We start from the raw sequence: 26381 nt of genomic DNA, 5'->3' as shown, positions 1-26381 counted from the left end.
AGGCATGATAAAAAGTAGGTTTGCAAAATGTAGTCTGAAGATTAGTGCTAATGATTTTTCCCAATTTATTACACTGACCCCCACACATTTTGGTGCCTTAAATGTTAGCCCTGTTTCTGGGTTTATTTGACCTGCTGATTCCAATAGTTTCCTCCTATCAACTCTAGTTTTTGTTTTTAAGATGCAGAACATATACCAGTCTTCATCTGCTCACCCATAAGAAATCATGATAACTATATCTAAGATACTAGAGCAGATTTTTTTTGTCAGGAGTGACATGGGAAACTACAAGTTTGCTTCTTGTGTGAGAGAATTGGCCATCTGCAGGGATGTTGCCCAGGGGACATCCGGATATATGTTTTATCATCCTTGGGGGAGGCTTCTCTCATGTCCCTGCACAGGGAGCTGGAGTTGACAGAGGGAGCTCAACCTGCTCTCCCCAGATTTGAACAGCTGACCTGTTAGTCAGCAAGTCCTGCTGGCACAAGGGTTTCACCCATTACACCACCAAGGGCAGAGTGGATGCGGTCTAAGCAATACAATTTTCTGAATCAGCACCTCAAATAACCTCAGGAAACGGCCTAGATACCAAGACCCCCCCCCCCCCCCCCAGATTTTTTTGGTTGGATTGTGTTATCAAAGATTGGAATTACATTTTATGTTTGTTGGAGGAGTTAAAGTGCAAAGAGCTCACACTTTTTGATCCCTAGTTTATCACAGGAATTTAAGGGGCTGCATTATGTAAGGAATCGAATGAGCCCAACCATGTTTCCATTGAGTTTAGGCAGCTAGGAAATGGAAGTGCTTTGAATAGCTGAAGACAAAGATTTTGGAACAATTTGTTCATAAATGTTGGAATGCAGAAGTAAATCAAAAGAATATTGACACCAAGTTGCTGTAAGTTTTCCGGGCTGTATGTTCCAGAAGCATTCTCTCCTGACGTTTCACCCACATCTGTGGAAGGCATCCTCAGAGAATGTGAAGTTTGTTGGAAACTAGGCAAGTGAGGTTTATATATCTGTGGAATGTCCAGGGTGGGATAAAGCACTCTTGTCTGCTTGAGGCAAGTGTGAATGTTGCAATTGGCCACCTTGATTAACATTAAATAGCCTTGCAGCTTCAAAGTCTGGCTGACTGAAACTCACAGCAACCCAGTGATGCCGGCCATGAAAGCCTTCAACAACACAACACTGACACCACTTTTAAGATTAACTACATGTTAGTTTAATCAGCACAATTACTTAAAATAAACATCTTTGACATTTAATACAAATGTGTTGCCACCAGGGCACAGTTGGCTTCATTCTTCCTTGAGAGCATACATAACGTCATCCTGGCTAACATTAAGTCGGACTCGCATGTGAAGATACTTATGACTGGATTCGGATAGCAAAATCCTACAAGCACCAAGCCGTGAGGCAATTGCCATTATGTCTGATAGGTTGGGAGTTTGCAGGCCTTCAATTCTACTCAGTGCAACATGCTGGTGAAATATCTATAGGGACAAAAAAAAAGAATTCATCTGGTTAGTAAGAACAGAACAAACATTGAAGAGAGAGTAATGATGATCCTCTTGCTCCCCCAACTCATGAGGTATAGGAGTATATCCTGAACCACAGGATTTTGAAAAATGTTTCAAACAAGTTTTGTATTTAAAGTGTGCAACTGGGAAGATAATTTGTTGGGGTTTTTATTAATCACAATTCTGCAAATACTTTCAATGTATACTATATATAAATTGCTTATTGGGGAGCTATTGAAGATAGATAAGCCCTGTTGAAGAGGCTGAGGGCAAAACTGACAATACATGGAAAGAGAGACCATGATGGCCCCATCCTGGCTTGCCTTTTGCAGGCAGGTGAAAACATGCCACTGCTATCAGGCATTAAGATGAGTGATGAGAGGCAGGCTGCTGGGGAAGATGTGGGTGGGATTGGGGGGAGGGAGCCGTCTAGTTTTTAAATGTAATTTTAATTGTATTTAAACTGTTTTTTAAAATTATACTGTATTGTGCCATATCATTGTTAGCCGCCCTGTGTCTCTATGAGGAGAAAGGTGGATAAAAATAAAAGTAAATAAATAATAAATAAATAAATTTGGCGCATGAATATTTATGAATTGTAATGTCACATGTGACAGATTACACTGTAGGTTCCTTAGATATATAGGCCAGGATTCCATTGTGTAATTGGACTGGATCTTACTGCTTTCCCCTCACCGTACCTTTCCATATACTAGAAAACCTTGTGGAATATCCTTTAAGGAGCACAGAGGTCTGTCATTGGATAGGGGGAAAGGTTCAAAGGTTTGCATTCTGTTCCTATGGATCCCAGAAGTCAACAAAAGATCCCTCCAGGCAGCAATCAGCCAGACTGCAAGGCTATTTAATGCTAATCAAGGTGGCTAACTGCGACATTCACACTTGCCTCAAGCAGACAAGAGTTCTTTCTCCATAGGTATAGAAACCCCACTTGCCTAATTTCCAACAGACCTCACAACCTCTGCGGATGCCTGCCACAGATGTGGGCAAAACATTAGGAGAGAATGCTTCTGGAACATGGCCATATAGCCCAGAAAACTCACAGCAACCCACCTGACTTTTGTGTTTGTTGCAGAAGTTGGAAGTATAAACGAAATGAATAATCATCAAACTCTCTCCAAAATGTATCTTTAAGATGTTGCATCTGCCCATCCCCAACATAGCCATTGATTGGTTAGTGGACAGCAAAGGTGTGCGTCTGTAGTGAAGCATCCAACTATGGTTACATAGCTGGGTGCACAGCAATGACATCATCCTCTGGGACAATCCAAGAAAATGCCTGTCACTGTAGGTCCAACTCAAAGAACTCTCTCTCCACTAGCCAGTAAATCACCATGTTTGGCAGGAGGTTGCAATACTAAAATGGAGTTGGCAAGGGGAGACCTGTTGCAATTCCGTCTATGTGGAAATGTACAATACACTGCATCTTAAGCCAAAATATACCATTGAATCTTGAATGCACACAGCAGTTTTCAGTTAGGGGATTTTTTGGATGTTATGAAACAATGAAACAAAATCAGCATATTTTTTTCAAAGCCTACCTGTTGAACTGTAGCCTCCTCCAGTCCTGATCTGCGAAATTCCGCAATTGTTGCTTTTAGGAAGATTTGCTCCTGTAGGGATGCGTTCCTGAAAGAGGACAAAAGATTATGAAGTTAATTATACAAACATAATGATTTTGACCCACAAAGGAAGTCCCTTGGCTCGATAAGCAATACCGTAAACTGTTGAGAGAAAAAAACTGTATCTAAAAGATATTAAAACAGAGCAGTAATCCCAGGCTTACTGCAAGAACTCCCAATAACCATTATGTATATTTTCTCTATTTGAAGTGCACTTCCTGTAATTTTCAGGATTCCATTTTATAACTTGTATCTCCTTGTCTACACAAATATGGAAGGGATATACAGTTAGTTCGTAGGTTATGAACAAGATAGGTTCTGTAGAGCTGAATTTGTATGTAAGTTGGAACATGTACATGTTTTAAGTTAAACTCCAGCCTATATCTATATCTATATACACACTTTAGCGTTGGAAAGCATAGGGAAAGATTAATGCCCCTGTGGTTTTTATCTTGCTGTTTGTGCCCTTGTTCAAAAGATTTCACCTCACTTCCTGACCCTATGATAATTGGATTTTGAAAATGTTGGCTTGTTGTGGAAATAAGGATTGGTTATAGAGCTTTAGTGAAGATCCCTTTCCCCCTTAATAAGTCTTTCAGGAGTGAATTTCCCTTCCGAGGGGGAGATTTCTCTCATGCCCATCCTTAACTATGAGTTGTTTGTAAATCGGATGTTTCAACTTGGGGACTGCCTATATATGAGCAGTCCACAACTCTACTCACTTTCTTCTTCTGCAGCTTAGGTTGTGCATAGAAGATCATGTCCTGCAACTATATAGTCTGACAAGATGCAAGCAACATAATAATAAAGATTCCCACTGAGCTTGCAGTTCTCAGCCAGAGGAGAAGGATGGGGCTTGTTATTTTGGCATTCAAAGTGTCTCTGCTACTCAAGGCCAAGGGAAAGGAAAGCATTTCCCCTTCAAATTCCGAATCATTCTTGTATTTGCATTCAATTTCCATGGTTTTCTGAAACTCAACACAACTGGAGCTAAGAAGCAAAACAGAATTGACCCTGACCTCATGTGGAACTGCAAAATCAGGGACAACAGGCCACTGCTGTGTTTTTCTACTGTGAACTAAGTTCCAATGAGTTCAGTGGAGCTTGCATATTAGTAGTCAGTGCAAAAAGCAAACATCAGGAGTTAAATCACATCTTCTTCAGGCAGATGTATTCCCTATACAGCAAGTTCACATCTTGGGGTTTACTGGACATCAGAATTTACTGTATGAACTTAACAAACTGCATGATCAAACCATCATATTACCGAATTGCGCTTATATAAGAAGATGAGAACATTTCATCTATGGCTTCCATAACGTGTGCCATGCCAACAAGTCCCGAGTCACTTTTCTGTTCGCAGATCTCTGTGGCCCTTCTGCAGATATCAAGGCAACGCCTCGCATCACCAGATAATGCCGCAACCTAAAAGGAAGTATTTTCAGAAAATAATGATTCTTAAAACTAATATTGTGGGTGGGGAGCAATTAGGTATATCATATACAACTCATTAACAAGATATTATTCCCTATAAAATTAATTGTCATCCTGGCCTACAATGTTATCTGCCCTATGATTAATATTCAATGCTCTCTTGGGGCAGGAACATGAAAAATTTGCTTTCAAATCACCATGAATACATAGATTAGAACATGTAAATTAAAGCATATGGTTTAATGTCAGATCAATTACTAAAGCTGAAACTAGACATTTCAAACAGACTACATGCTGTCAAACATTAATTTCAGAGCCCCAAAGCAAAAAACAAAATCAGAATCAAAAACATCAATGATTTTCCTCAAAACCTAATAGAAGCAAGTAACTGATATTTTAAAAATGGATAGATATAGAGCCAGAGCGGCTATAGTACTTCACTAAAATATCTGCCTTCACTTTAAACATCAACCTAGCTGCACTGAACCTATCCAATATGCATTTGGGATAGCAGCCAGAGTTTTATAATACCTTATTACCCTGTTTCCCCAAATCTAATGCTCACCTTTTAAAGCTAAATTACCTTGCTAAAATTAGGGTGTGCATTAGATTAGCAACCCACGGTAATCTTAGTGCTGAGCCAAAGCAAAAATGGAAGGAGCACATGAAGCTCCTTTTGAGTGACCTCATCTTTAACAATTGTCAGGGCTCAATACTATGCAATCCTGGGATTTGTCGTTTGGCAGAGAAGGCTCGAGACCTTGTAAGACTACAGCCCCCATGACTCCATAGCGTTGAACCAAAGCAGTTAAAGTGGATTCATTCTGCAGCTTTCAACCCTTGGAAGTTGCTTACTAAGATTACCTTTCTGGAAACAAGCTGAATTGCATCCTCCTCAAATGCTTTCAATTGGCCCATTCTGGATGAGATAATCTTCTGTAGCTGTTTGAAGGTATATGGCTGGAAAGACATTCTGGTAAGACCCTGGAGTGAAAATAAATTACTGGACTTTTAGTGTGTACAACTAAGGGGTTTATTTAATTCCAAGAAACACACCCCTTTAATTCAAGCACAAATTTGTCTTCTGACTTTTCATATTTTTGTTGCCTATTTCCTTTCTCTTCACAAGTGAATGGTACAATTAATCTTTTCCTTTAGCCACATCCCTCTCTATAGACCCAGTCTAAAAATTATACTGCTAACTTCTCACTTAGATGAAGAACAACTTCAGGAACAACTAAATTCACTTTTGAGTTGATGACACTGGCCAACACACATTTTGGTGCCTCAAATGTTAGCCCTGTTTCTGGGTATATTTGACCTGCTGATTTTGATTCCAAAAATGGCACCAGTTTTCCCTTCTCAGCTCTACTGTTTGAGATACTGAACATATGCCATCTATCAATCTTCATCCGCTTGCCCATAGAAAACCATGATATTTAAGAAACTAGCGCTGATGACGTCCATCCAACAGAATTTTCTGAATCAGCGCTCCAAATAACCCCAGAAACAGGTCTAAAAACCAAGACGCTAAGAATTTACAACTCTATTAAATAGTAAGCCAGGTACCCAGAAAAAAGTTAACCCATTGCCTGGCTCCCACAATATTTGAAGATTTTATGATGCAAACTTCAAAGTCATAAACAACATGTGAGTGGAGCAGCAAATAGTGAATGGTCTATTTTTTCCCCAAGTGAAAAAAGAGCATTTTCTTTTCTAAACAAATGTACATATCCACCAGAAGTCCTGGCAGGCATCCTCTGTGGACACAAGAGTCAATACTGTACTGAATGAGAACTGCCACAAAGCTGAAAGAACATACCAGCCTGCTGGCTACTCTGTTCATCATTATTCTCTCTGGCAAATCCATAGTGTTAGCGATGGCTAAAACGATCAGCCTGGCATTTTTTTGAGTTGGCCAGTCAAAGAGATTGTACATCACGTTTTGTTTTCTGGTCCACAAGAGGTCAAGCTGGTCAGGGAAAAATAAAAGATAAAATGCAATTAAAATATTAGAGTGAATGTAGGTATGCTTTCTTTTTAAAATTTCACTTTATACAGGCAATCCCCAAGTTACAAACAAGATAGGTTCTGAAGGTTTGTTCTTAAGTTGGATTTGTATGTAAGTCAAAACAGGTACATTTTAAACTTCAGCCAAATATATATATGCCACACACACACACAGTTTTGGATAGCATAGGGAAAGGTTAACATCCCTGCTTATAAGATTTCATCTCCTTTTCTGTCTCTGTGTTCATTGGATGTTGAAAAAATTGGCTTCTTGTGGAAACATGGATTGGTGATAAAGCTTCAGTTGAGATACCTATTTCCCATGACAACTCTTCCAGGAGTGAATTTCCCTTCCTAGGGGTAGATTTCTCTAACTTCCTGTTGTCTCAATCCCGCTTTTAGCCATGAGTTGTTTGTAAGTCAGAAGTTTGTAACTTGGGGGCTGCCTCTTAACATGCAGCAAGTATACAAAGTAAGGAAGCTCATCTACTGTGTCAATTGTTTTTGTCATTGCAGTACAAGGATCTTCTGGCTGTCTATTTATATAACACTAGCTGTGCCCTGCCAAGCGTTGCTGTGGCCTATAGTAAAACTTATCAAAGTTGAGGTTGAGATCTGGACTATTATGAAAGAGAGGTACCTACCTATTCCTTCCCCCTATTCCTCCCCCTTTCTCTCCTTTCTTCCTTCTCTACCTCTTTCTTTCTTTCCTTCTTTCACTACTTGGTTTCATCCTTCTCTCTATCCTTCATTCCCTCCCCCTTTCTTCCTTTGCCTTTCTTCCCTCCCTGTTTGCTTCCTTCTTTCTCTTTTTATTTCCTTTTATTTCATCACCGTCATAACAATAACAATAATGCAATGCACTGCCTCTGGGACCTGACACCTCTCCCATTCCCCCAGGGTCTAATAGGAAGAATAGCATAATAATAATAATAATAATAATAATAATAATAATAATAATAGAAATCACAACCTTTACCCGCCACGTGTTGCTGTGGCCAACCTTCCCTCTTTCTCTCCTTCTTTCCCTCCTTCCTTCCCTCCCATCTTTCCTTCTCCTCTTCCTTCTCTATCTCTTTCCTTCCTTCCCCCTTTTTCTTTCTCTTCTGGTCTCTTTTCTTCCTTCTCTCTTTCCTTCTTTCCTTCCCTCCCTCTTTCTCTATATCTTCCCCCTTCCTTCCTTCACTCCCTCTTTCCTTCCTTCATTCCCTTTTTTCTTTCCTTCTCTCCTTCCTTCCTTCCCCCTTTTTCTTTCTCTTCTGGTCTCTTTTCTTCCTTCTCTCTTTCCTTCTTTCCTTCCCTCCCTCTTTCTCTACATCTTCCCCCTTCCTTCACTCCCTCTTTCCTTCCTTCGTTCCCTTTTTTCTTCTCTCCTTCCTTCCTTCCCCCTTTTTCTTTCTCTTCTGGTCTCTTTTCTTTCTTTTCTCTTTCCTTCCCTCCCTCTTTCTCTACATCTTCCCCCTTCCTTCACTCCCTCTTTCCTTCCTTCATTCCCTTTTTTCTTTCCTTCTCTCCTTCCTTCCTTCCCCCTTTTTCTTTCCCTCCCTCTGTCTCTCATTTCTTCCTTCTCTACCTCTTTCCTTCCTTCCCCCTTTTTCTTTCTCTTCTGCTGTCTCTCTTTTCTTTCCTTCCATCTTTCCTTTTCTTCTTCCTTCTTTCTCTAACTTTCCTTCCTTCCCCCTTTTTCTTTACCTCCCTTTCTCTTTCTTCCTTCTTTGCTTCCCGTCTTTCCTGGATTTTGACAGGGCGGGAAGGGGCGGGGTGGGGTTTGGAAGTGGCGTGAAGTAAAAGGAGGTAAGATTGGGGCAGGGGAGTGATGGAGTGTGGGGTTGTGTGTGTGTGTGTGGCGGCGGGGGGAGTGATGGAGCGTGGGGTTGCGTGTGTTTCGTTGTTTTTTTTTTAGTTTTGTTGTTTTGCCGTTTTGTGAGTGTGTTGTTGTGTTGTTTTCATTTTGAGTAGATATGTTTGTACCTTGTGGGTTGTGTTATGGGTATGGGAATTTTGGTGCAGTTTTGTTGGGGGGTTGTGGAGTTTTGTTGTTTTGCCGTTTTGTGAGTGTGTTGTTGTGTTGTTTTTCATTTTGAGTAGATATGTTTGTACCTTGTGGGTTGTGTTATGGGCATGGCAATTTTGGTGCAGTTTCGTTGGGGGGTTGTGAAGTTTTGCTGTCCCGTTGAACCAACCTAACAGATTTATATATATAGATACCTAACACTGAAACATTAAAACAGTGCTTCTCCTTTCTTTCTGCATTGTGCCTTTTAGATTGTTTAGATACAAACGACACATTGTTAAGACTCCTAGTCTTCTGGTTTACTTGCAAACTTGCAAAACAGGCTAAAATTATATGCTAATATTGTAAGAATCTCAATTTTACCTCATCTACCACAAGTACTATAGTTTCCCTTTTACATCCAGACTTGCAGAACATCTTCTCCAGGAGCTCAGCAGCATGGCTTGCAGTTGCCTTCTGGCCTGTCAATAACTACACGCAGAATGGGATTAAGTAGAAATTCAAGTTAAGGTCTGCAAATGATAACAGATTCTGCTCCGCCAGTGGTTTAATTTTGTGGATATTTATTTTGAATCAAGCCCCACTGTATTTAACAAGACTTCTCAGTGAAGCACTTTAGAATTGTAGAGTTAAATGGTCAACTCCATCCCAACATATAAATCATGAATTGACAGGAGAATCAAAAAATGGGGGCATACACCTTCCAACGCCACTTGCAAACCTGTGGTGACCCTAGGCCAGCAGCTCTCAACCTGTGGATCTCCAGGTGTTTTGGCCTACAACTTCCAGAAATCCCAGCCAGTTTACCAACTGTTAGGATTTCTGGGAGTTGAAGGCCAAAACACCTGGGGGACCCACAGGTTGAGAACCACTGTGCTAGGGCATCACTACAGGTTCAGTCACTAAGTCAAATGAAAGCAATATGAGCTCTTCAAACATTAAGTGAGGCGCTTTATGTAGCCATATCATACGTATCTATAAAGTTTTTGAAACTTGGTAAAAAGTCACAAATGAATAGTATGTTGCAGAAGCTTGCTACAGAACTAGATGCTTAAAAATGATACAAGTAGTCTCTTGTTGGGGTTTCTTCTGTCATATCTTCCCATCTACAAGGACAGGGAAGTTAACAATCTTTTTAAGAGCATTTTTAGTTAAATGTTTATCCAGAGAGGCTCACTACCTTCTCAGGTAACAGAGACATGCAGTCCTTTTTCTCACCTTTAAGATCTGCACATAGGCTTGGTGTGGATCTGTCAACTTCATGCCATTGATCTCTATAAACTGAAAAGATGGTAGCTCATCGTTTTCTGCAGCCTTCTGTAGATATTGAATGACCTCATGAACAGTTGCTGTTTTGCCTGTACCAGGAACTCCAGAAATGTACATACACCTGAAAAAGTGAAAAAAGGATGGTGATAAATATGATGATGATGTGCATTTATATCCTGTCTTTCTCTCCCAATTGGAGCTCAAAAAATATATGTTCCTAGGTAAGATCAATTTAGTGTTGATGTTCTGGCACATAAGATTTTTTGGGGGCAATTTGCAAAAAAAAATATTCTTTTTTATACCCCATTAACCTTTTTTCCTTCCTTCCTTCCTTCCTTCCTTTGCTTCATACCAATCTAAAAATGGTGGAAGACAGCACTCACCCGCCTGTCCGATCAATAAGTTTGCTTTCTATAAAGTTACAGATATCCTGGAACTCTTTTTCACGACAAGGCAAGGACTCTGGGACAGCAGATACATGTAGCCTGCGATTAAAGGGAAACAGAAGGAAGTAGAGGTCACTGAAGTATTCAAGAGCAATGTTACAAGAACTCTAATCAAGCCATAGGAAACAGAAGAAATAGTACTAGGGCACATTCTGATATACTGATTCCATACACTGGTTCCATTCCATAATTCTTTGTTCTAAATTTGGTACTGGGAAAAATGACACAAAACATGAGCACTGGAATAAAATATTTAGAAGTGCAAATTATGAAAGCAGAAAGAATGTAATATAAACAAACATATCTAAAACCACGCCATGTTTTGATTTGGCAAGCTAAGTGTACTTTATACAATCCAGAGAGTAATTCCCATGACTTCTTATTTTAAACGTAACTTGTTTATCTTCTCTTCTCACATATCAGAAATAGTTTACCTCACTCTAGCCTCTTCAAGTGCATTGGCTGGCTTTGGAGTGGTTTGATTTCGCACTCGAATCCTGGGTGTAGCGTCCCGTGGTGCCTTGGGAGTTCTTGGCTCAGGCTGCAGAGAAATATCACATCCACAAAAATCAGTACACTGTCTTTTATACTGCACCAAATCCCTATTAACAGCCAGCTTCAAAATACTTATGCAGCAAGCATTTAAGTATACCAAACAGCACAAAATAGTAGAGATTTAACTTAGCCCAACACCAGGTGGCAGCTAAGGCATTTAACACAAAGTTATGCTCTCTTAAAAGGTGGTTTGAGGAAATATGGGGCCTGTCCATACCGAAGAACAGATCACACAAAAGAGGATATGTCTTCTCGGGTTATCTGTTTTTATGCTCCCAGAGACAAATAATGTTCAGGCTGGAAAACTTGTTAAACACTACATTTTTTCACTGGTGATTTTAATGAACCAATTCTTTAGTTGAAATATTTATACACTAAGATGTTTCTTAAATGGTTTAAAATCCACATTTAAACTTACATATGAAATTATATTTGAAAATCTTAATAAGTATACATAAAAGCTAATAATAAAGCATGGGCTATATGTGTGTGTGTGTGTGTGTCGGGGGGCTCATTCTGGTCAGTCATTCCTGAGTTTAAATGGGGCTTCCTTCTCAGTTCAGATTTATAAGATTGCATTATCAATCCTTAAAGGTACTGAAAAATTCTTTGTTGGTGTTGCAGAAATTATCAGCCAACTATTCATAATTTAGATTTCTGCACAGGACTACTTTTGGAGAAAAATGTGTGAAATATTACAATTTTTAAAACTCTTCTTCTAAAACAGCAGTGATGTTTCATTGGTTACATAATACAATAATATACGCAATAAAGTAATAAGAGTAAATGTTACTATGTGCCTTTCAGTCAGCTCTTAACGTACTATTATTTATTTATTATCATTTATTATAATATTTTATATTTATTTTATTTTATAATTTATCATATATTATATTACATAATTTATTATATTTTTATATTTATTATAATCAATACTATCCTTGATTTAGTCAAAAGAGGCAAGATTTATTCATGGGGCATTTACCATTTTTCTCTTAGTCCAGAGATGGGCAACTGTGAAAGGTTGTATTAGCCACTCAAGAGACAATGGATCGCTGCATCATCACATTTTGATCTGAGATGCCTTCACATGCCCTCCAGGCTTTCCACTATGTTTTGGACCTTTCTGGGACATCTTAGGCCCGGGAAAAACATTTTCAACATTAGGAAATGAAGAGATCTCACTGTTGTTTCAAAAATTATCTCTCCGATGTTTTAATTTGTCTGGGCTCCCCAAAACGGGATGGAAATGCCCTCCAAAACCACTTCTGGAGCAACCCCTTCTGAAACACAAAAATGGCTCTCAAGCTGCACTTTGCCCTCTTTTGGGTTAGCTGGAGATAATGTGACCTCTCCAAGGTCACTCAGTGGGTTTTCATTACAAAGTAGGTATTCAGACCTTGGTCTCCTAAAGTCCTGGTCCAACCTTCATACCACAACATTATACCCGCCACCTGTTATACCTATTAGAGGTATAGCAGTACAGAGGAAAACAACAACAAAAATAAAGCCCATAGTAACAGATAAAAGAGTAAGGGATCTCATATACTGACAGTATTAGTCATACAATCTGGTAAAGATCCTGCGGCAGCAGTGCCCTGAAATGAATACGTGGAGATTTTTGACCTTTACAACTAAATAGAGCAAGAATATGTCTATGGTGGTAATCTAAAGGGTACCAAGTATTTAGTTGTAGCCAAATAACTTCTTTTTACTAAAATGAATATTCTTGTCCTATGTTGCTATCAAAAAGATTATATAGCTCTAAAGCAGTAGTTCTCAACCTGGGGTCCCCAGATGTTTTTGGCCTTCAACTCCCAGAAATCCCAACAGCTGGTAAACTGGATGGGATTTCTGGGAGTTGTAGGCCAAAAATATCTGGGGACCCCAGGTTGAGAACCACTGCTCTAAAGAGTCATCACCTTTTCTATTCAGTTTTGTATTACTTCTCACATGGTCAAAGTTTCCTCATTAATTTTCTGTGGTAAGAATTGTTCACAGTAGAATGTTTTTTGTGCATGAAAAAATGACTAAAGACATTCCCACAAATCTTACAGTTTTGCTTGGGTCCTTGTCAGATTTTCTATGAGGTGATTTCCTCAAATTTTTTGAAGCAGATCTCAGTTGTCTCTTAGGTGTATGAAGCACCCTTCTGTCTTCTTCTTCCTCATCACTGCTCTCAGAATCAGAACTTTCTGAATGAGGAAGATAGCTCTCCTCATCGTTCTCATCTTTATCTGTTTTTAAAACACTGCAGCAGAAAAATGCCATTAGTCATGTTTGATGTTTTGAATACAAATATCTTTGAACTATAAGAAAATACTGAGGCGGGCTCGTGTCAGCTAAATAACAATTAGGTAAAGGTAAAGGTTTTCCCCTGACATTAAGTACAATTGTGTCCAACTCTGGGGTTGGTGCTCATCTCCATTTCTACGCTGAAGAGCCAGCATAGTCCATAGACACCTCCAAGGTCATGTGGCCAGCATGACTCCATGGAGCACCATTACCTTTCCGCCAGAGCGGTACCTATTGATCTACTCACATTTGCATGTTTTCAAACTGCTAGGTTGGCAAAAGCTGGGGCTAACAGTGGGAACTCATGCCTCTCCCTGGATTCGAATCACTGACCTTTCAGTAAGCAAGTTCAGCAGCTCAGTGCTTTAACCCACTGCGCCACCAGGGGCCAAAAAAAAATTAAGATATCAAATATAATAAAGTCTATTTATTGCGGTGACATCATGATGAATAAGTTAAGAAAGCCTTACTAGAGAACAAAGGGACTATAACATTAAGTTAATGTATATTCTGGCGTATAAGACGAATGGGCGTATAAGACGACCCCCACATTTTCCAGTTAACATATAGAGTTTGGGATATACTCACTGTACAAGACTACCCCTCTTCCGTAGCCGGCTCTTAGGCTTAGAAATGGAGATGAGCACCAACCCCTAGAGTTGGACATGACTGGACTTAATGTCAGGGGAAAACATTTACCTTACCTAGAGTGAGCCCAGGGCCAGGTCCAACGTCCTTTCCCCAACAGCAACAATAGAATCCTAGAGTTGGACAGGACTCCAATGGCCAGCCAATCTAACCCTAATTCTGCCAGGCAGAAACACACATCGGAATGATAGGTGGCCATCCTGCTTGGCTTAATAGCAGTCAGAATAAAAACCACAGGAATAGTGTGTCCACTTCTGGGCTCCGCAATTGAAGAAAGATATTGACAAGCTGGAATGTGTCCAGAGGAGGGCGACTAAAATGATCAAGGGTCTGGAGAGCCCTATGAGGAGCGGCTTGCTGGGCATGTTTAGCCTGAAGAAGAGAAGGCTGAGAGGAAACATGATAGTCATGTATAAATATGTGAGAGGAACTCATATGGAGGAGGGAGCAGGCTTGTTTACTGCTGCCCCGGAGACTAGGATGCAGAACAATGGCTTCAAACTACAGGAAAGGAGATTCCATCTGAACATTAGGAAGAACTTCCTGACTGTCAGAGCTGTTCAGTAGTGGAACTCTCTGCCCCGGAGTGTGGTGGAGGCTCCTTCTTTGGAAGCTTTTAAACAGAGGCTGGATGGCCATCTGTCGGGGGTGCTTTGAATGCAATTTTCCTGCTTCTCGGCAGGGGGTTGGACTGGATGGCCCACGAGGTCTCTTCCAACTCTAGGATTCTATGATTCTATAATTGAATCCTAGAGTTGGAAAGGACCCTAATGGCTATCCAATCTGACTCCAGTTCTGCCAGGGAGGAACACATATCCAAGCCCTCCCAAAAGGTGGCCATCCAGCTTTGCTTGATGATGATGATAATAATAATAATAATAATAATAATAATAATAATAATGGAACCCTTGAGTTGGAAGGGACCCCAATGGCCATCCAGTCCAAACCCACTCACTACTGCCAGGCAGGACCACACCATCTAAGCCCTCCCAACAGGTGGCCATCCAGTTTTGCTTGATAATTACAACAATAATAATATTAATAATAATGGGACCCTTGAGGTGGAAGGGACCCCAATGTCCATCCAGTCCAACCCCCTCAATCCTGCCAGGCAGGAGGACCCCATCTAAGCCCCCAACAGGTGGCCATCCAGTTCTAGTTGATAATTACAATATGTTATTAACATCCTCATTATTCCCTCGTCTCCCTCACCCCTGGCATCCCCAAGTGGTGGGGCCTGAGGAGGAGGAGGGCGGAGGGAGGGGGTGAGGAGGAAAAGCGGCAGGCTGTGCTACCAGGCATACAAGACAAACAGCTTCATCCAAATAGTTATTATATACAGTAGAGTCTCGCTTATCCAACCTTCAGCCATCCAATGTTCTGTATTATCCAATGAAGTACAGTCATTACTATGGAACGTTACCATGCATTGAACTGCTTTTTCTGTTGATTTGTTGTAAAACATGATGTTTTGGTGCTTAATTTGTAAAATTATAACATAATTTGACGTTTAATAGGTTTTTCCTTAATCCCTCCATATTATCCAACATTTGCAATTATCCAACATTCTGCCACCCCGTTTATGTTGGATAAGCGAGACTACTGTACCTATTTCTGTAATGTACCAGGCACATCTGGATTTTTGAGCTGCATGCAGCAGAAGTATATTTTCTATAAAGAAGATACTCATACCCAAGTTGTTGTGAAATACGAATAGCAGTTTTCCGTGCACATTTTCTGCGTGACCGTGGAGTCAGTGCTGGACTTCTAGATCTGAATTCCTGATCTTCGCATAAACTACGTAGAAAGAATGACACAGGATTCTCTGAATTCCTTGAAAAACTGCCAGATTTACAACTAAAACTGATACCACTTTAACTGTCATAGCCTAATGCTGAAGAATCATGGAGATTGTAGTTTTACATGGTCTTCAGCCTTCCCTGTCAAATACTGTTTAGTGCTTCGCCCTTTGATTCCATAGCATTGAGACATGGCAATTAAAGTTGTGTCAAATTGCATTAATTCTGGTGTGGATGTACCCCAAGTGATAAGGTAGGGATGGGCAACATTTAGTTGTATACACTTGACTTCGAAAAAAACAACAGTCCTAAAATGCCAGATTTTACCAAACAGGCCAGCATAGACTTTCAAAATTGAAATGCCTCTCAATAACAAGCTCAGATATGTCACTAGTAACAATACTTAGTTTTCACACACATTTAGTCATACACATCTATCTAGATCTTATCCTGTCTTCTCCCAAGCAAACTCTCTTTGATTTCTGCACCTTAATTTAAGAGAGAAAGGGCCTTTTTCCTGTTAGCACTGTTAAACCACTAGGAGTCAAAAGCACACAGTGAACTACTACTGCCATTTAGAGACATACTAACCGATCCCTGGGATACAGAACATGCACATTAAAACCAGCGTTCCTCATTCACAAAGCTTGTCTGAGCTCTTCAATTGTATGTAATCTGGGAATCAAGTATCAATTTATATGGGGCAAATGAAGGCATCCATTTATACTATCAAATATGTAATATGAAATTGCATGATTTCATGCAATTCTCTAAATTCCTTACTGTCCTAAACATGAACCCACTAACAATATCACTGTGTGAATGATAAAGATTAGATATTTTTTTAAACGCCTCAAAAGTTTAGTTCAAATTGAAGTGCTCATCCATATCAGTCTTCCTTACAATGTACATACATAATATCTAGACGGAGTTGCTGAAGATAATTTACCTCTGCTGATTCTTAAATTTCCTTGCAGGAATTACTGCTTCTTTCTCAGAGTCTTCCAGATCTATGGCTGTCTTGCACTTCTTATCCTGTTTGCCTACACCACTTGAATTAACAGGAATGAAGAACAAAACAAAAGCATGATGTGTAAAGTTCAATAGTATTTAACATTACTATATATTTACCCAAGAATGAGTTAAAGCAGTGGTTCGCAACCTGTGGGTCCCCATATGTTTTGGCCTTCAACTCACAGAAATACCAACAACTGATAAACTGACTGGGATTTATGGGAGTTGTAGGCCAAAACATCTGGGGACCCACAGGTTGCAAACCACAGAGTTAAACCCTTGTGCTGGCAGGACTGGTGAACAGACAGGTTGGCAGTTCGAATGCAGGGAGCAGGGTAACCTCTCGTCTGTCGAGCTCTACGTTCTCATAAAGGGACATGAGAGAAGCCTCACACAGGATGGTAAAACATCAATCATCCGGGTTTCCCCTGGCAACGTCATTCCAGACGGCCAATTCTCTCACATCAGAAGTGACTTGCAGTTTCTCAAGTCGCTTCCAACACACAACCCCAACCCCCCAAGAATAAATCCCCCAAATAAATAGGATTAATATCTGAGTAGACATCAACAAGACAGCACTCTTGGTCTCTTAATATTCTGTTCTGGTCTAGAAAGCAGGGCTCTTCTTAAGTATTTAGAATTGATTGTAAAAAGAACACCAGGACAAGACCAGTAAGAGTTCTGAGTTTTCCACATGCTTTAAAATCACATCTGTGCAACAGATCAAAAACTACTCTACATCCATTGAAAAGTACAATAACATAGTCAAGACACTTTCAGCATTTACGTCACTTTATTGAGAAAGCTTTTTTCTCTCTCTATCCTAATTCAATGGCTTGTACTCTGAAGCTTGAGAACAAAGCATTCCAAAAATCAAATCATGTTGTTAAAAAGACACTACATTCTTGCTTAATTATCAATTAAATCTTATTTGTTCTCACTAATAACAAACATTTTTGAATGCCATCAATTTGGGAGCAGAAGGGAAAATAATCATAAGATCCTTCAGGGATTTCTGTGTCTTCCTTCAACAAAATTACTTGTTAGAATAGATAAAATAAGTATATGTTTTGCAGAAGAAAAGATGTGAGAAAAAATACTGTTACTTACTTTGTGGCACACTTTTTCACAATTGAATGCCTATTTTTTGAATGGTCATCTTTGTTCCTCTTGCATGGAGACGAAAGGTTTCCATTAACTCTTTCAGATGTGTCTTCTAGGGGTTTGATGTCTAGAAATGGATCTCCTTCATCATGAGCAAAAGGTATTTTTGAGGGAGAACCCTTGATGTCACTGAATGTCACTTTTCGTTTCATATTTGATCTCTTCAAAGGCTCAATGAAATCAGAGTCTAAGAGCTCAATTATTTCACGTTCTGCAAATCTGCTTCTGGGAGAATTTGTAGGACCTAAAAACAAGAAACAGAGGCTATCATACTTTGGACATATAAGATGATTCAAGTTAACAGTAAAGACAATAATGTTTGGTTATTGACACAAGAATGCAGCACCTGATAACAGACAGTCTTTCAAGAGTGATTAACTGAAATGTGTCTTGTTATTCTTTCTTTTTTGTAAGAGTGTTTAATTCTGATGTTATTGGGTAGTTTTATTTTCTGACTGTTAATTCTGGTGTTTTTGCTGCTTTTAGCCCATAAACATGATTTCATGATACATTACCCTTTTTAAATGTCATTTAGAAGAATTCATTTTTGGGAAGAGGAAAGGAGGGGAGTGAGAACCCTATACACCAGAACTTTCCAAACATTTCAAGTTGGTGACATACTTTTTAAGCATACATAATTTTGCAACACAGTAATTCAGTTTTAATAGCAAACCAAACATTAAATCCATCCTTTATAAAAGATATGGACATATATACAAAAATTGAGATAATGAAATGTATGGGGACACAACATATCTCATGAAAAATTAATAATTTTCATTTATATATTTCAAAATATATGACTTATAAGATAATAACATATATTTCCAAGATTTTTATCATTTCTTGTTACGTTGGTGCAACCCACCTACACACTGTAGCTGACTAACGTGTTGCAACATACTATATACTAATGTATAAGTTTGGAAATTTTAGTCAAAATATTAACCCAATAAACATGGGTCATCTTATCCACAGGTTGATGAAAGTACTATACTTCGACACTTATAAAAGAGAAACACTCCCTTTTCTGAATAAAGTGGCAAAAGGTGAGCTCTTAGGCCCCATCTACACTGCTATATAAAATCCAGATTATCTGCTTTGATAATCTGGTTTATATGGCGGTGTGGATCCAGCCTTAGCCCCTTCTACATATAATCAAGATTATCCAATTACCTGCTTTGAACTGGATTATATGAGTCTACACTGCCATATAATTCAGTTTAATGCAGATAATCTGGATTTTATGACAGTGTAGATGGGGCCTTAGTAAGGCCAACATATACATGTGTATATACAATAACTAAGTGAACAATCTGTAGCTTTCAGAACTATCACATTGGCACACAATATCTTCTAAGACTGTAATGTTTCTATATAGAACCATTTGTGAACATACTGTTCAGCTGTAGTTTCTTCTTTACTGCAGGGGTATGGTTGCCATTGGCTATTCTCTGGGAGTATCTCCGCTTGGCCAGGGAAGACTTTGAGGCTGAGTGTCTTGATTCCACTTCTGGGGTGATCTTCACGTCATCTCTAATACTCTGAATGACCTGTTCAGGTTCTGCTGACAGGGGGCAAACAGTGCGTGAGGGAGTCAGGTGGCACTCAGTAGCAAAATCCATGTCGCTACTCTTCAATTTCACAGAGTCTTTTAACTCTGCCAGGACACCGGGTGGTAATGGCTTAAATCTCTTTCCATCCCAGCATTTTCTTATGAAGAAGATTTTTTCATCATTTAACCCAGCAGGCAACGTTTCCCATGGGGATAATGGAACAACCTGGAAAGGGACCAAAAAACCAGAAGTTTGATCCTTCAAAACATTTTAAACCTCAGAATACAGAAGCATTCATAAAATCATAAGATAATGGAAAATGAAAGTCTAATTTCTAGTTCTAACAATTTTAATTGTAGTTCTCATACTATACATATTTATTGTTAATAATAATGATAATAAAACTTTATTTATACCCCCGCTACTATCTCCCGGAGGGACTTGGGGCAGCTCACAAAGCACTCAAAGGTGCCAACATGCAATATACAAAAAGTGCATAGACAACAACAACCAACATAAACATCACACCCCCCCCCGATTAAGACAAATAAAATGTAACAATAGCTGAAGAATTTAAAACTAACTGTAATCAATATCAGTCTCATAAAGTGCACGGTGAAAAATCTCTAGGTCCTCAAATTTCTAGACATAGTCAAAGGCGTATCTAAATAGTCATGCCTTCAGTTGTATACGGAAGGCTTGGAGAATGGGGGTTAGCCTAATCTCCCTCGGGAGGGCATTCCAAAGCTGGGGAGCCACCAACGAAAAGGCCCTCTCTCTCATCTCCACCAACCACACGTGAGACAGAGGTGGGACTGAGAGGAGTGACCAGTAGATTTTAGTGCCCGCACTGGTTCATAGATGTAGATGTGGTCTCAAAGATAGGTTGGACCTGAAGCTTACATGGCTTTATAGGTGATAACCTGCACTTTGAATTGGGCCCAGAAACTAATTGGCAGCCAGTGGATCTGCTTTAAGGGACATGATATGCTCCCTATAACCAACTCCAGTTAATAATCTTGTCACCGACCTCTGGTTCTTTCTATTAATTGACTCTTTTATTTGATTGTATATAATGTGATCAAACTTGCATATGAGTGACAGCTCAAGTAGGAAAGCTCATTTTATTTTTAGTGTCATCCAGGTATATTATAATGCAATTCCCATCATCCTCAGCCACCACAATCATGGGATAGAGGTGATATATATAATAATATAATATATCTTGTGATCAGATAGAGGAAGGATAATTTAAATGACTGGGTGAACACTGTTGACTTTTGGCAATTGTTCATAAAACAAATTTCAATAGAAATTCAATCACTGGGAAACCAAGTTGCAGTGCCACTCAAATGGCACTAATTTAACTGGGATTCTTAGTCCCATGAGCTGCCAGAAAGCACCTAAGCCTAATTACAGAACATTATCTGGATTCAACTAGTATTGGACTTTCTTCGGGAAAGAAAAATGACTACAATGGTGCTTCCCAGTTATTACAGACCCATGCATAATTTTCAAGCAAATATCAGAAACTAAAACCCTTGAAGAGCTTCCAAATATTACAAAAACACTAGAGCCAGACTTTTCATGGAACCACAAGAAATTTCTCCTGTCCTGCCATTCGACTAGAGCACAAAAACATTATTTTAGACTATAGTTCCAAATATCCCCTAAACAATGCAGCCAATAGCCATGCTGGAAGGGATATTCTGTGAGTTTCATTAGAGAAACATTTCTAAGTTCTGCTCCCACCAGATGAAAAATCAGTATACACACCGTAACATTACTAATAATAGATGTAACGAGTATGCTGGTATCTTGTTCAGTGTTTTCATTTAAAAATATCTCATGAGGAGCCTCTTGTCCCAAAGACAACCGCTGTTTGAGAGGTATATCCACAATGCGAGTGAACCATTCCACAATTGCATGCTTTTCCTGAGCAGCTGAGAAAGAAAAACAACAAAGCACTTGAAGTACTTCAGTGTCCTGATTATAATAATGCGAATAATAATTTTTATTTCTTGCCCACCTTTCCTCATAGTCCGAGGCAGAATGTGTGTAAAACACAGATTCGCCTAAAAACATTCTTTAAAATACACATAAAAATGTATTTCAAAAATACATATTAAAATACACAAAATAAAGCTTAAATGTAAGATGCAAATTTTAAAATCACCATTAAAACTGTCTGTGCATCCCTTATCAAAAATACTTAGAACCAGAAGTGTTTTCGATTTGAGTTTTTGGATTCTAGAACATCTGTATTTGTATATCCCCAATTATTAACTTAGAACTCTTTATTTCAGTCAATATATGTTTACAAATCAAATATCTTATGGGGTTAGGGTCTTAATAGCTCTAGAACAGCGGTTCTTCTAAAGGAAGACTTACCATCTTCATATAATTTTATGAGTCTTGCCACAAGCAGTTCATTTGTATCCTCGGATTCTATTAAAATAAATTCCCCAAGGAAAATGCAGATCACAGCAACACTTTCTGCTGATTTAACAGCTATTCCCCTGGAAAACGAGACAAACAAATATGGACACAGCATATGATTTGAGAACACAGAAATGCTGGACCTCTCTATCAACCACCATGCCAGACTACACAGAGAAGCCACTGAAATCCACAAACTATAAAAATCAAGACAGTAAATAAAGAACAACACTCAGAAAACTAGGGAGTTCATGACAGGAAACAATCAGGACCAGCTAATAAAGGGGTCCTCAAACTTTTTAAACAGAGGGCCAGGTCACAGTCCCTCAAGCTGTTGGAGGGCCAGATTATAATTTGAAAAAAATGAATGAATTCTTATGCACACTGCACATATCTTATTTGTAGTGTAAAAACAATACAATAATTAAAATGAAGAACACTTTTAACAAATATAAACTTATTAGTATTTCAATGGGAAGTGTGGGCCTAATTTTGGCTGATGAGATAGCATTGTTGTTGTTGTGTGCTTTCAAGTTGTTTCAGACTTAGGTTGACCCTGAGTGAGGGCCGGGTAAATGACTTTGGAGGGCCATATCCGGCTCTCGGACCATAGTTTGAGGACTCCTGAGCTAATATCTCTCTACAAAGGATTCCCCCGGGCAGGAAGCAGCCAGGCTTTGAAGCTGCAAGGCTATTCAATGCTAATTCAGGTGGCCAGTTGCAACATTCACACCCGTCTTCAACAGACAAGAGTTCTTTCTCCCACCCTGGATATTCCACAGATATATAAATCCTTCATGCCTAGTTTCCAACAGACCTCAGAACCTCTGAGGATGCCTGCCATAGATGTGGGCAAAACATCAGGAGAATGCTTCTGGAACATGGCCATACTGCCCGGAAAACTCACAACAACCAAATATGTTGTACATTCTAATAGGTCACAGAACTCAGTTTCTTTCTCCATGCCTTTAGCTGCAACTCTTCTGTGTTGAGAACCTTCAGCTTTTAGAAAGCCCCTTAAATGATTCTGTGCTTTCTTTTCTTAACTGAAAACCCCTCCCAGAACATCTGCATAACACTGCTTTATTCTTTTCCTTTAAATGTCCCCTCAGGTAAAAAAAAAAAAAAAACAGCGGTGCAACTGCTAGTGAGGATGTCCTAGTAGACATCTGCTACTGAAATTACATGCAAATATCTGAACTGAGCACATATTTCTTCACTGTTAATTCTGAATGTCTTATTCGTCACTTCACACTATTAAATTGAAGTTTGTAAACTCAGCCAAATATATACCTATAATGGGAGATCTGCAATTGTTTGTCTACAGAGAAGGCTTTTCCAATCCATGTGTAGATGCGTTTCCTCTGGATTCTTCTGTTCATGTTTTCTGTGAAGTAGAAACAGTAGACTATTTCTGAGTGCATGCACACATGGGCATGTTGCTATAAAGAGAATGAAATAAACACGACATCCATCTTTTACTTAAACTACCAAATGCCCAAAAAATTTTAAAGTGTGTATATGGGGCAGCATCTGTGCGGTTGGTGGCCTTCTTAGTGGTAGTTCCTCAGCTCTGGAACTCCCTCCCCTGCAAGATTACATCAGCGCCTCCCTCCCGGCCTTTAGAAAGAGAACAAAGACATGGTTGTGGGATCACGCCTTTGGCTAATAAATAATGCCGTAAAAAGAATAATTAAGGAACATGTGCAATGACAATTCCGAATTGCTATGGTATATGATTTCTGGATAATGGGATTTTAATGTTTATACTAGGATGATTTTATGCTTGTCTGAATATTTAATTTTATGTATGTCTTATGTTTAATTGTTTTAATGGATTTTAATTCATAGTTATAAGTAGTAATTAGTTATTATTTCTTTATATACTGTATGTTGGCATTGAATTTTTGTCTATTAGTATTTTGTAAACCACCCCAGGGGTGAGAAAGGCGGTATATAAATACAGTAAACAAATAATAAATAATAAATCTGTGATCTACAAGTCACTGAGTCATAACATAGAAAAATGAGCATATTTCTTTGATTCTAAGACACCATTTCTCCCCATGTAAATATCTCTAAAAATGGCGGCCGGGGGGGGGGGGGGGTTGTATGTATGCACACTTCGAGAGAGCTTTTTGTCTGTTGCTGGTACTGAAATTAGTGTGCATCTTACAATAAATGGCATCAAATAATCAAAGAAATATGGTATTTTAGACTTGCAGGTCTCCCAATTCCCAGAAACTTGGCTGTTTGTGGGAACTGGGAGAATTGCAAGTCCAAAATACCATTGAGGGTTTCTATGCTCTATTTCAGCAAAAAGGTAACTTTTCCAAGCTCTACATTTACTAGAGCAATAGTTGAGAGCCAGTATGGTGTGGTGGTTTGAGCATTGGACCATGATTCTGGAGACTAAAGTTGGCCATGGAAACCCACTAGGGCTTCATTCACACTGCTGCAGGCTGAATGTGATTTCATGCCACTTTAAGGATTTTGGGAGCTGTACTTTGGCACCCTTTGCCATAGAAGGTTAAAGGTCTTGTAAAACTACAGCTACCATGACCCCATAGCATTAAATCATGGCAGCTAAAGTGGAGTCAAATTGCATTAAATTCTACTGTGTGACTATGGGCAGGTCACACCCTATCACCCTCAGAGAAAACGAAAAGAAAAAAAACCCTTCTTCTGACCCAAACGCCATGACAGGAGTGCATCTACACTGTAGAATTAATGTGGTTTGACACGCTCAGTGCCTTGAGATCATAGGAGTTGTAATTTTACAAGGTCTGCAGCTTTCTCTGAAATAGAGAGCTGCTGCCTCACCAAACTACAGCTCTCAGCATTGAGCCTTGGCAGTAAACCGGTGTCAAACTGCATGAATTACATAGTGTAGTTGCACCCATGGTCGCCATGAGGCAGGAGTGGCTTAAAGACATACAGGAAGGACACCATTGAAACTCGCAGGAAACCTTTTCAGACTAAAAGTATGTGAAAAAGAATGGAGCCTTGAGAAATTCAGGATTTTATAATCACTCGAGGCTTCTTCCACACAGCTGAATTAAATCCCACATTATCTGCTTTGAACTGGGATATATCACAGTGTGGACTCGGGGGTCTTCTACACAGCCATATAACTTAGAATATCAAGGCAGAAAATGCCACAATATTTGCTTTCAACTGGGTTATATGGGTCCACACTGCCATATTTTCTAGTTCAAATCTGACTATTTATTTATTTATGACATTTATATGCCGCCCTTCTCACCCCAAAGGGGAATCAGAGCAGCTTACAAGATATATATACATACAATATATTATATTATTAGCATAATACAATACCAGTATTATATATTATATTGTAATATTATTAGTAATATCAAATGTAATATAAATAATTATAATATTGTATTATTAGTATTATATTTTATTACATTATAATATTATAACTATTATATGTATCTATATAAATAAAAATGTAATGTTCGTTTGTGGGATTAACAAAACTCAAAAACCACTGGGGGAATTGACACCAAATTTGGACACAATACACCTAACAACTCAATGTATGTCCTTCACTCATAAAAACACTGAAATCACGGCAGAAGGGACTTAAAAAGCTCCCGAAAAGCTAAATGACGAAAAGCTAAATGTCAATACAGAAAAAAGGGAAGAAGGAGGGAGGGAAGGGGAGAAAAGAAAGAAAGAGGGAGTGAAAGAAGGAAAGGGAGAAGGAAGCATGGAAGCAAAGAGGGAAGGAAGCAAAGAGGTTGAGAAGGAAGAAAGGAGAGAAAGAGGGAGGGAAAGAAAAAGGGGGAAGGAAGGAATGAAGGAGAGAAAGAAAGAAAAAAGGGAAAGAAGAAAGGAAAGAAGGAGCGAAGGACGGGGGGGGGGGGAAGATGTAGAGAAAGAGGGAGAGAGAGAAGCAAAGAGAGAAGGAAGAGAGACTGCAGAAGAGAAAGAAAAGGGGGAAAGGAAGGAAAGAGACAAAGAAGGAAGAAAGAAGAGAAGGAAAGACAGGAAGGAATGAAGGAAGGAAGGAAAGAGGGAGTGAAGGAAGAAGGAAAAGAAGGGGAGAAAAAGGGAATGTTGGCCACAGCTAGTATATAATATATATTATATTATAAGTAAAGCACAGGAGAAAAGATGGAAATGTGGGATTTTATTCAGCTGTGTGGAAGGGGCCTCAGATAGCTCAGTTCCAAGTAGATACTCTGGGATTTTCAGCCTTGATATTCTGGTGGCCCTTCCACACAGCCCTATATCCCAGAATATCAAGGCAGAAAATCCCACAATATCTGCTTTGAACTGGGTTATCTGAGTCCACACTCAGATAATGTGGGATTTTCTGCCTTGATATTCTAGGATAAAGGGCTGTGTGGAAGGGCCCTAAATTGCCTAAGCCTTACCTGCCCCTTTGAATGCTCCTCTTCACCTGGGAGAAAAATCCTGATGTGAAGCGCGAGGACTCTCTCTTCCTTCCTCTTTCCCTCCCTCCTTAGGACGAAACTTCGCGCCAAAGCGGGTTGGCCCCGCCCCGGAAGTGAGCGAAGAGAACGTTCTTACGCAGCCGCCATGT

General features: G+C 39.3%; 1 protein-coding gene across 1 annotated transcript; it reads right to left on the bottom strand.

Annotated features, from left to right (window-relative positions):
* Window positions 1-1200: 1200 nt before the first annotated feature.
* ORC1 (origin recognition complex subunit 1) lies at window positions 1201-26344 on the bottom strand. The gene is made up of 18 exons (XM_060773509.2): window positions 26212-26344; window positions 23099-23192; window positions 21758-21885; window positions 21143-21309; window positions 19210-19591; window positions 17757-18054; window positions 16582-16683; window positions 15526-15630; window positions 12946-13141; window positions 10770-10876; window positions 10273-10374; window positions 9839-10010; window positions 8984-9091; window positions 6419-6568; window positions 5461-5580; window positions 4430-4587; window positions 3082-3169; window positions 1201-1495 (listed from the first exon to the last, which is right to left on the bottom strand). Exons 2-18 carry the CDS (start codon window positions 23185-23187, stop codon window positions 1301-1303), a joined length of 2667 nt encoding a protein of 888 aa, XP_060629492.2. The 5' UTR covers window positions 23188-23192; window positions 26212-26344; the 3' UTR covers window positions 1201-1300.
* Window positions 26345-26381: the final 37 nt, after the last annotated feature.

Source organism: Anolis sagrei, chromosome 4 (genome assembly GCF_037176765.1).
Source record: "Anolis sagrei isolate rAnoSag1 chromosome 4, rAnoSag1.mat, whole genome shotgun sequence".
Taxonomy (NCBI): domain Eukaryota; kingdom Metazoa; phylum Chordata; class Lepidosauria; order Squamata; family Dactyloidae; genus Anolis; species Anolis sagrei.
Note: the sequence above shows the minus strand (reverse complement) of the source record. Positions and strands in the feature narration are given on the sequence as shown.

Excerpts from the sequence above, each read along its gene's own strand:
- ORC1 (XM_060773509.2), bottom strand. The coding sequence starts at position 23,187 with ATGAACAGAAGAATCCAGAGGAAACGCATCTACACATGGATTGGAAAA. Across the intron at positions 10,877-12,945 it reads ACAAGGACCCAAGCAAAACT|CCTGAGCCAAGAACTCCCAA; the intron begins GTAAGATTTGTG and ends ATTTCTCTGCAG. Across the intron at positions 5,581-6,418 it reads ACAGAGTAGCCAGCAGGCTG|GGTCTTACCAGAATGTCTTT; the intron begins GTATGTTCTTTC and ends TTTTCACTCCAG.